Source organism: Neoarius graeffei, chromosome 5 (genome assembly GCF_027579695.1).
Source record: "Neoarius graeffei isolate fNeoGra1 chromosome 5, fNeoGra1.pri, whole genome shotgun sequence".
NCBI classification, from domain to species: Eukaryota; Metazoa; Chordata; class Actinopteri; order Siluriformes; family Ariidae; genus Neoarius; species Neoarius graeffei.
The window spans coordinates 12,320,257-12,332,410 of NC_083573.1; the positions used below are offsets into that span (position 1 = coordinate 12,320,257).

The following is a 12,154-nucleotide window of genomic DNA, read 5'->3' on the forward strand; positions in this document are numbered from 1 at the left end:
CCCAACTGAGACACGTATTACAAATGCACTGTACATGTCCAAAGAATGTTCCTAAAACCTGAATAATATCAACATATCCCACATGTTTTTCTCAGAAAATACTAAATTCAGAATAAAGCCAAATTTGGAATATCCAACTGGAAAATGCTGTTTACATGACCTGTATCAAATAATGACATATCAAATAACACAATGTGTCAAATAATCAAATCATAGTAGCATATTAGGAACTTGTAATGCACAAAACTTTGAAGTCACAACCGCAATTGTGGATCTGCCCACTGATCTAATGTCACATTCAGTCATCCCTGGTATGACCTCAAATCAAAGCCTGAGCATCACAAAACAATTGCATAAGTGACTACATTCTATGAAACCACTGATAGTCTGATGATATACTGTACATACTGTAGCACTTAGATTTTTCACTGGCTGTTACACTAAGCCACTTGAATTTGCTTAGTTTTCAGATGAGAACTGTACTAATGGGTGGAGGAAAGTTTTTCAGGTTTTTCGTTACACCTCATGCACGAGTTTCACAAACAGAAGAAGTCTTCCTGAGTAGTCAATGCCTTGCAAGCTCAAAACAATGTTCAACATTAGTGCAAAAGAACAACAGGCACTAGTTTGGTTTCAATACGTCAAGAGCCAATCGTGTGCTTGCTCTGAACAAATATAATTAAGTGCAGCCTCTTATGCACTTTTGCAAAGAGCCCCCATACTCTTCACAAAACGGAAGTGTCAAAACCAGAGACCTCAAACACCTGTTATCTTATTTCAATTTTGGCTTTGAGGTGCATAGGCCAAGTCCATCAATTTTGAATTTTGTAAGTATTTTTGTCATTATTATCCCCCGTACTTATTGTTTGCACATTTTATTATATAGTTATTTTGATTTTTGTTGTATGTATGCATTCATTTTGATCTCTTTGTCTTTTGTGGTTCTTCACAGACATTCATACTTATTTTTAAGTACAAACTGTACAATTTAGCAGTTTAGTGACTCATTTTTTTTTGTTGTTGTTTTTGAGCTGGTATTTGCCCTTTTCTGTTACCAAGCACCATAGAAACCTGTGGTGCGCAAAACATTTCTGTGTTCACCTTCACAGGCGGTTTACCCAGCTTTAGACATTTTATCTCATTTTGACTTTTTCTTTATGTCTATCTCAGCAAAATTGTTTAGCATCATTAAATGGCAGCAATGTTGAAAAACAGTAGCAGTCCTTGGCCAAACACAACACACAGGTGAGAAATTTTAACACATATTAGAGGCAGTGAGTATAATGGCTAGTCGAATAGACTTTTAAAACAAATCAACTTTTCTGTATTTATTTAAAATGGTGTACATTCATGGGTATAAATTGTAGTTCTCTTGTGTTTTTTTTTTTTTTGCACTACAGTGTTTCATCAAGTCTCAATGCCACTGAAGGGTTGGAGAGAAATTATCTAAGGTGAGAGAGACTGCAATATCTTAAACATCTTCTTGGAAAAAAATCTTCCTTCATAAGGACATGCATATAACCAGCATTAATGAAATAACACAGGTGTAGACATGAGCAGGTTATTTCAGTATTTTCAGAATGACACAAAAAGTTTAATAAAGTAAAAGAGCTTGTATTGGCTTTTATCTGCAAAGTGTTGAATTGAAAGAATTTATCTGTCATTTGTACCATGTTCGCTGCAACAGAAAATATAAAATATATTTTAGAAGTAGATATATTTAAAATAACATTAGTACAATAATAAATATACTCCTGGCGACTTGTCCAGGGTGTACCCCGCCTTTCGCCCATAGTCAGCTGGGATAGGCTCCAGCTTGCCTGCAACCCTGTAGAAGGATAAAGCGGCTAGAGATAATGAGATGAGATGAGATGAATAAATATACTGCAGCCTTAAGACTTTGAAGAAGTTACACCTTTACTTGAGAAGCAAAAAAGGTTCACACCAGTGAAGTAGAACTCATTCCAGGCTTCTTCAGGTATTGCAAAAGGTGGTGTCATTTTGGATTACTTTAAGATGTGGTTTTGGTTTATAGAACATGGTTAGATCATTTGATACAGAAAGTCAGTACAGTGTGTACCTACTTCCTTTGTTCAAAGCCTTTATTCATGTCCTAACCCTACCTCAAGAAGTAATGTGACCAGTCTATACTGAAGAAACACAAAAATAAAAACAGGGAGCAAAATGACAGCATTGGTGCTTGCAGATGAAAAATTCTTGATCTTTATGAGACCATCGGTGCAGGTCACATGGTAAAATGTGGTGTAGGGAAGAAATAAAATGCTGATTCATAGGATTTATAATAAGCGCAATTTATTGTCTTCTTTATTTATTGTTTAATAAATAAAACAGCAAAACAATTTACGTCAGCCCTGTGATGATCTGGCGACTTGTCCAGGGTGTACCCCACCTCTTACCCATAGTCAGCTGGGATAGGCTCCAGCTTGCCTGCGACCCTGCACAGGATAAGCGGTTATGGATCATGGATGGATGGATGGATAAGACAATTTATTGTTTTAGTCACGTACTAATTTCTATGATAAATTATGTAAGGAATAAAAAAAATCACTTTATAGTAAAATAATCAAAGGCAGGTGATGTTATAAGGCTTTTAAATTTTCCTATAACAGTACTTCATGGATCCTTTTATTCCTCTTCTACAACAGAACTTTCCCAGCAATTGCATTTTTTATGACTAATGAACATATTATACGCTTTATCCCTTTATTATTTAATGGGTTTCATTTATAAACCTGGATACAAAGGAATTTATTCAAATATCATGAATCGGAAGTGTGGAAAGGTTGTCATCACAAATATCCTGTCAGCTGGAAAAACGTTCATGTCCAATCAAGGCTTGATTGATCAGTTTCAAATTTTATATTTGGTGAGTTACTGCAATGTATTTATGAATTATGTGGTCAAGGATAAATTATTTATTTAACTTCCGCATTTAATGAAATTAATTTTATATGAATGACTTGAAAGACAGCAATCCAAAAGAAATACATAAATCAAGAAAATGAAGACTCACCATTGAATTGAATGGTGGGAATTTGGTTTGGCTTATTAAAACATTTATACACAAGTTTCCCAACATTGTGGAACATTCACAAAACAAATTTATTAAAAACGTTTTTAATATAACGAAAAAACGCGAAATGCAAAGTTCTTTGTCCTGAAGAAACTCCTGTTGTGGAAAACTCATAAAAATTTCAGCTTCACGTCTGACCATTACAAAGTGCTGACACTGGAGACTCTATCCAAAAGTGTGAAATAATTGTCTCTAGGCTTTACCATATCAATAATTATACTGTATTGCCAAATGTTTGTGGACACCTGACCATAACATCCACACAAACTTGGTAAACAAGGTTGGAGTGGAAGCACTTCGAGTGGGACATTCAAAAAGCACAATCGGTATGGATGTGATGGTCAGGTGCGGTATAGACCTCACTTTGTGTGCAGGGGCCTTGTTATGCTGAAACAGGTCTGAACCTTTACTTCCATTATAGGGGAATTGTAATGGTAGAGCATATAAATAAATCCTCAACAATTGTGTGCTTTCAAGTTTGTGGCAGCAGTCTGGGGAAAATCTTCATGGGGTGTCATGGTCAGGTGTCCATAAACTTTTGGCAATATAGTGTATATCATCCACCCCAGTCCCTGTCTAAGTTGTTATAGAAATGAAAATATATTCAAACGAGTGCAGGAATAACGTGTATTAGAAATAAGATCAGTACTTGCCACTACCTATAGACTTTCTCAAGTACTGTTCTATAATATATATATATATATATATATATATATATATATATATATATATATATATATATATTAGTATGATCGTTAACTATTCTGGCCAAAGGTTTTTTGCCCATATGTAGGCCTTCCCCAGGATTAACTATGACTATAAATGGGTATTTAAAAAACAAACAAAAAAAAAAAAGTGTTGTAATAATAATCAACTTTTTGGTGGAAACAGAAACTCCATTTAGTGTCAAGTCAGATCACATTAGCCACTTGTAAATTATTTTCCTATAACAGCATACCCATGTGGGCGGCACGGTGGTGTAGTGGTTAGCGCTGCCGCCTCACAATAAGAAGGTCCGGGTTCGAGCCCCGTGGCCGGCGAGGGCCCTTCTGTGTGGAGTTTGCATGTTCTCCCCGTGTCCGCGTGGGTTTCCTCCAGGTGCTCCGGTTTCCCCCACAGTCCAAAGACATGCAGGTTAGGTTAACTGGTGACTCTAAATTGACCGTAGGTGTGAATGTGAATGGTTGTCTGTGTCTGTCAGCCCTGTGATGACCTGGCGACTTGTCCAGGGTGTACCCCGCCTTTCGCCCGTAGTCAGCTGGGATAGGCTCCAGCTTGCCTGCGACCCTGTAGAAGGATAAAGTGGCTAGAGATAATGAGATGAGAGATGAGATGAGCATACCCATGTGTGTGCATCAGGACTGGGATCCTGCAGGAGAAAGCAAAATAAAAGAAGCTTGTGGGAAAGGGTTGCCAGATTTGATCAAAACTTACACCCTAGCTACACTTCAAAAACTATACAAAAAGGCTTAAAAAAATCCCAAAATGTAAAATAGGAATATAAGAAAACAGACATATTGTTGTTCTTTTTTCTCAGTTTTGTAATGAGAAAGAAGTTAGCAATTGTGCTCATGATTTGTCATATCTATAATATGCAGAGATTATAATATGGAACCTGGCAACCCTACAGATGGAAGCCAGACCAACGAGATGCCCGAAGAGATGAACTATTCATTTTTTTTTTCCATGAGTGGTTTGTTCATGAAGCCTGACCTAAAATAAATAAAATCATGTTTCTACTATATTTCTTTACAAACTAAATAAAATATGCTTTCATATAAAGATCTGAAGCTCCATGTACATCACTCATGCAGACAATATGCTGTGTACAGGGCTGCATGTGTCTGCTGGAGTCTCCAAAAATATTCATTTAATTAACTGTGGTTTCATAAAAACAGCAAAAGCTTATTCACTTTGTGTTCTCTTCTCACTGTTTTCAGCTTCAGCCCACCATATGACTACTATGATTATTACAAATATGGCCCTGGTCACGAAAAACCATGTGATTACCAAACCCAAGCAAGCCATTTTCTCCCAGTACTGTACTCCCTGTTCTTTGTGGTGGGCTTCCTGGGCAACATGCTAGTGCTGTGGGTGATCCTGAGAGGTGCTCAGATGAAAAGCATGACTGACGTGTCTCTCCTAAACCTGGCCATCGCTGACCTCCTACTGATCTTCTCTCTCCCCTTCCTGGCTCACTATGCCCGAGGTACCTGGGTTTTTGGTAGTGTCATGTGCACTCTGGTCCTCAGTGTGTACCACATCGGCTTTTATGCTGGCATTTTCTTTATTGTGCTGATGAGCATCGACAGATACTTGGCAATCGTCCATGCTGTGTTTGCCTTAAGAATCCGAACAAAGACTTATGGGATTTTAGCTAGCATGGCCATCTGGATTACAGCTACTGCAGCATCATTTCCTGAGTTACTATATCTTGGACTCAAAGAGAATGACACTGAAGTTAGATGCAGTTCTTATCCAAATGATGCAATTAACAATGATGTGAGAAGTGCAGCGTTCATTAAAATGAATGTTTTAGGCCTGCTGATTCCTCTGAGTATCGTGGGATTTTGTTACTCGATGGTGCTCCGGAGGCTTCTGATGCTTCGTACATCCAAGAGACTGGCCATTCGTCTTGTTGTTGTGGTGATGGTGGTCTTCTTCTGCTGTTGGATACCATACAACATTGCAGCATTCCTCAAAGCACTGGAACTGCGGGGAATCCTGCCTTCAGATTGTAACTTAAGCAGAAAGATCCAGCTGATGCTGCAAACCACTGAAGCCGTGGCATACTCACACAGCTGCCTCAATCCATTCCTCTATGTGTTTGTGGGTGAAAAGTTCAAGAGGCACCTCGCCAGGCTCCTGCGCAAGACACCGTGCTTCCAAGTACAGTGTATGAAGCGTTACATGACCCAGGCCGCGGTCTCTGTGTATTCACACACCACAAGTCTGGATGAACGCTCATTTGGCGTCTGATTTAATTTGTGTATACTGTATGTATTTCTACTCCTGAGCATATTCAGAGTTGAGTTACGTATATGTAGTAAGGATTTAATACCAAAATGGAGCACATCATTATTCAGACATCAGACATAATTCCAGCAGATTTAAGAGCTATTCAGAAGTTACTCAAGAGTTATACATGTTGGGTGGCATTTGAGTAAACCACATGGGTATCTCAGTTGCGTACAAATCTGACCCATGGTTGACATTGGAGGCGATGGCGTCTTAACTGGAGACATTGCTAATTCTGAGGACTTTTTTTTTTAGATGAAATTATGAACAACACGTAAAGTGAGCTCTAAGTGTAGCAGATGAATGCTCCATCAGCTTATCACTCAAACTTTAGCCAAACCATGGCTACATAAAGCATTGCATATAAATCATATGGTGGTACAAAAAATACTGGAGGTGGCCTAAATGCTAGTGAAAAACCCTATCCCATCTCTGATCCACCAAAAATCTTGCAACCTCAGAGTGTTAATTACAGTTAGATCATTTCAATAATCTACACAGAATTCCAAATTGAATACCCTTCTAAAATGATTCTGAGGAACTTTCCCTGGGTAAATATTCAAAAATTTTTGGGCTTAAGTTGCCAACTCTGAATATGCTTCTTTAATTTTTTTCTCTCTCAATGCCTGGGTCACTAAAGGATAATTGGGCTGATGTTGAGGGCAATACGCTCCCACTGATGATTGCAGAAAGTGTCCAGATTAAAGTTGGGTGCAACCCAGATAAAAACAACTTATATTAATTATGTTCAGTACTTATGAGTTTAAATCCTATTGTGTGTGGGTAACACAGATTGCCAAGTGTGAAAAACCTGATATCCTGTTTGAAAGATAGGAATTAACCAGGCATTAGATGGGTGTGAGGTTGTATATGTATAGGTGATTTTATCTTTTATGTTAAATTTTAAAATAGAGACTGACTTTAATATTAGTCTAGTTTGCATATTGTCACATTCTTGTGTAAAATATTTCAATCTGAATTGGTAGTTTTGTTGATTAAGTGATCTTTATTTATCAAGAATATACCTGTATATCACACACACATACGTATATATATATATATATATGAGTGATTCCACGCTTATGGGTACTGAAATGGGGACATGAACTCATGAACTTATTTTTAAAAATTCACCTAAAACCATTAATTTTTTTACCATCAGGTCACAAAACATGTAATCTTTAATGAATGATATGTTAAAAGATAACTTTAATTTTCTGAGATGTAATAAAAACATATTTATATGCCAAAGTCAGAACGTAACAGAAGTGTTGTGGACATATATATTCTCAATTTTAACAATGTAGAATTACTTTTTGAAACATAGGAAGGTGATGTTTTAGCAAATATAATTAATAAACATGTGTAGTAGAATAAACATACACATTCTTCAATAAGATTAACATGGTATATAGCTAGATTGTAATTAATTTGTAACAGACGCGAGATGGACAATCGTAACAGAAGTAATGTAACAGACATCATTTTGGAACTCATAGGCTTGACTTTGGCATATAAATATGTTTTTATTACATCTCAGAAAATTAAAGTTATCTTTTAACATATCATTCATTAAAGATTACGTTTTGTGACCTGATGGTAAAAAAATAAATGGTTTTAGGTGAATTTTTAAAAATAAGTTCATGTCCCCATTTCAGTACCCATAAGCGTGGAATCACTCATATATATATATATATATATATATATATATATATATATATATATATATATATATATATATATATATATATAGCTGGTGGTTTTTTTTTTTGGCTTATTAACTTCAAGAGAGGGAAACTCAAGAGGCTGGGGAGGAAATTACTTTCCATAGCTGCTAACTTTGTTAAATTGTTGTTGTGGTATAAGAGGAATACAACACTTGATGTCTCAGCATGTTTAGCATTCTTTAACGTGTGTGTGTGCACACACACACACGTTAAAGAATGCTAAACATGCTGAGACATCAAGTGTTGTATTCCTCTTATACCACAACAACAATTTAACAAAGTTAGCAGCTATGGAAAGTAATTTCCTCCCCAGCCTCTTGAGTTTCCCTCTCTTGAAGTTAATAAGCCAAAAAAAAAAACACCAGCTGGCCATGTTGCCAAGAAGCTACAAATCGCAAAGTCCCCTGTGGCAGAACCCTTACTAACACTGGCAATGGAGAATCCTTCCATGATTACAATTATTTTGTCAAGTGGCAACATGTTTTTAATCATTTTGTTATTGGCCTTAAATTACTGTATGTGAAGCATCTGATAGACATGTCCCTTTGAGCGAGCAGTTAGGAATGCATTTTTAACCTTTAATTTGACTTTCAGTCAGAACGACTGTCAGAACAACTGTCAGAACCTCAGTTACTGTATAGAAAATTAATCAACACCTTCTGACAAATCAGAACTGAGAATTCATCAGTGCTGTTTTCAAAAAAGCATTTATGCCATAAATAAGTGTAACTACTAAACACCTGTAAGGAATTACCATTTTAACTTGCTTTTGCCTTGTCTTAATTGTGCACTGGATTTACAGATGTCCTTAACTTTCTTATTGGACTCATGACTGACATTTAAAATTAAAAAAATTAAAAACAATGTGGCCTCTCATAACTCATGTCAATGATTTTCTTTATCCCTTAATGTACAGTATGGGATACGGTCATAACATACATCAGCAACAATGAGGCCCAAAGTCTTTATGTAATTCTGGAATTGAGATTTATTTACAGTATGTGGGTGGCACGGTGGTGTAGTGGTTAGCGCTGTCGCCTCACAGCAAGAAGGTCCTGGGTTCGAGCCCCGTGGCCAGCGAGGGCCTTTCTGTGTGGAGTTTGCATGTTCTCCCCGTGGGTTTCCTCCGGGTGCTCTGGTTTCCCCCACAGTCCAAAGACATGCAGGTTAGGTTAACTGGTGACTCTAAATTGACCGTAGGTGTGAATGTGAGTGTGAATGGTTGTCTGTGTCTATGTGTCAGCCCTGTGATGACCTGGTGACTTGTCCAGGGTGTACCCTGCCTTTCGCCCGTAGTCAGCTGGGATGGGCTCCAGCTTGCCTGCGACCCTGTAGGACAGGATAAAGCGGCTAGAGATAATGAGATGAGATACAGTATGTGTTTGGGAAATAAAAGGTTTTAATATTTTTATTTGAACCATCATATTTCATCTATGGTTTAGCTGTAAAATTGAAGATTTTTAACCCTATGGCAAGACGGGTGCCAAATGAAAACTAAGCTTTGCTCCTTCGGTCAAATCAAACATGAATAAAATTCACCCTGCAGGAGAAAGGATGTGGGATGTGAAAAATTTGCTTTTGGTAGTGATTATATTTGCTTCTCAGCCACTTCTTTTTTTCTCTCTCTAGATCCTTTTTTTCTTTTTCCTGTGAGGATTTTCATGTCAGCAATGTTGGTGACCAAATGTTTTCCCGAGTTTATTCTCATTTCAGAATATATTGCTTTAAAAGCAGGTTAATTCATTTCAAACTGGTTCAGAAACCTTTGTATTAACATTTTAAAGTATATCTAAATACCCTGCTTACACACAATCTCTCTTTTTTAATTTGTGTGATTTGTTTATGTGTTCGTATTTATTTCTGTAAAAAGAAAAAAAATGCTGTTTTGCTTGGTAAAAAATGGTGGAACCTGGTTTAAGAAGTTCTCAAGAAGTTGTTTCTGAGATATTGCAAAATAACAGTAGTTCTTGGTAGCTAACAGTCCTGTGAGAAAATAAAGAGAAAATAAAATAAATGAACAAAACAAGTGAATACACTTACGATTATGTAGATGTTGTTCAATTTAAAACCTCAAAACTAGTATCATATTATAAGGTGTGAAAACTAGGTCAAACCGCAGCCCCCTTACCATCAACACTACCAAAGCAGGCTTGTGCTTACTTCATATGAAACTTTCTCATGCAGCAACATATCCAAAAACACCATCGCACAGTGCAAATAAATCTACTTTTTTTTTTTTTTACAGGAATCTTGAGTTCTTTTGGATGATACATTTCTGTCATTCAGTCTGCCACAGGTAGAACTGAGTCATAATTTCATAACCAGCTACAGCAGGAAACTCATTTTAAAAATATTTGGATGTCACTCATGGATACTTGCAATCTCTCTGAGTCTTAAGGACATGAACTACAACTTAAATAGTCAAGTTTGCATTGCGATTACAAAAGTTGAATTCACAATCTTGCAATTATTTGCTCCTCCAGATGATGAACTGTAACATCTGCAGGGTGATTTTTTTCTTTTTTTTCCTTTTGTGGTATCTTCTTGCCAAGACAGCAGCATGATTCATTGTGTGCAGCATATGAAATTGAACTTTGCTGTTTGAGATACCAAGTTTCATACATTTATTTTTACAGTGTAAGTCTGCACTAACTTTTTGTCTTCAGTTTTGTTAATCTAGTTCAGTATATAGAGTTGTAGTAGAGATAGTTAGTGTAAATGACATCTGCTACTGTGATGAGGAGGAGGAGGACAGGAAGACACAGGAGCAAGCCAGTTTGTAGATTCAAGATGATCTAGCCAGTTTCTAGATTCAAGCCAGTTTGTAGATTCAAGATGATCATTCAAAAAATGACAAAGATATTTGTCCTGACCAATAAACAGCTCTTCTCAAATAAAGCCTGGTTGCTGTTGAGAAAGTTTGAGAATATCTGCTCATACAGTATATTCTCATCTCATCTCATTATCTGTAGCCGCTTTATCCTTCGACAGGGTCGCAAGCAAGCTGGAGCTTATCCCAGCTTGTGCGAAAGGCGGGGTACACCCTGGACAAATCGCCAGGTCATCACAGGGCTGACACATAGACACAGACAATCATTCACACTCACATTCACACCTACGGTCAATTTAGAGTCACCAGTTAACCTAACCTGCATATCTTTGGACTGTGGGGGAAACCGGAGCACCCGGAGGAAACCCACATGGACAACATGCAAACTCCGCACAGAAAGGCCCTCGCCGGCCACGGGGCTCGAACCCAGACCTTCTTGCTGTGAGGCGACAGCACTAACCACTACACCACAGTGCCGCCTACAGTATATATATATATATATATATATATATATATATATATATATATTTAAAAATAAATAAATAAATATACACACACACACGTTCAAAAGTTTGGGGTCACCCAGACAATTTTGTGTTTTCCATGAAAAGTCACACTTTTATTTACCACCGTAAGTTGTAAAATGAATAGAAAATATAGTCAAGACATTTTTCTGGCCATTTTGAGCATTTAATCGACCCCATGATGCTCCAGAAACTCAATCTGCTCAAAGGAAGGTCGGTTTTATAGCCTCTCTAAAGAGCTAAACTGTTTTCAGCTGTGCTAACATGATTGTACAAGGGTTTTCTAATCATCCATTAGCCTTCTGAGGTAATGAGCAAACACATTGTACCATTAGAACACTGGAGTGATAGTTGCTGGAAATGGGCCTCTATACACCTATGGAGATATTGCACCAAAAACCAGACATTTGCAGCTAGAATAGTCATTTACCACATTAGCAATGTATAGAGTGTATTTCTGATTAGTTTAAAGTGATCTTCATTGAAAAGAACAGTGCTTTTCTTTCAAAAATAAGGAAATTTCAAAGTGACCCCAAACTTTTGAACAGTAATATATATATATATATATATATATATATATATATATGGTGGCACAGTGGTGTAGTGGTTAGCGCTGTCGCCTCACAGCAAGAAGGTCCGGGTTCGAGCCCCGTGGCCGGCGAGAGCCTTTCTGTGTGGAATTTGCATGTTGTCCGTGTGGGTTTCCTCTGGGTGCTCCGGTTTCCCCCAAAGACATGCAGCTTAGGTTAACTGGTGACTCTCTACATATAGAGAGTGTGTATATATACACACACATATATATTGTGTGTGTGTGTATATATATATATACACACACACATATATATTGTGTGTATATATATATATATACACACACACAATTTTTTTTTACTTTTAACCATGAAATTCAAGTATGCTTGTTTTTAAATCATGAACTGGAGTAAAATTTAATATCAAATCTCTT

General features: G+C 37.1%; 1 protein-coding gene across 1 annotated transcript; it reads left to right on the forward strand.

Annotated features, from left to right (window-relative positions):
- Nucleotides 1–710: 710 nt before the first annotated feature.
- Nucleotides 711–6,881, forward strand: LOC132886512 (C-C chemokine receptor type 5-like). Its single transcript, XM_060921219.1, has 4 exons — nt 711–827; nt 1,171–1,245; nt 1,401–1,451; nt 5,035–6,881. Exons 2-4 carry the CDS (start codon nt 1,193–1,195, stop codon nt 6,071–6,073), a joined length of 1,143 nt encoding a protein of 380 aa, XP_060777202.1. The 5' UTR covers nt 711–827; nt 1,171–1,192; the 3' UTR covers nt 6,074–6,881.
- The last annotated feature ends 5,273 nt before the right edge of the window (nt 6,882–12,154 follow it).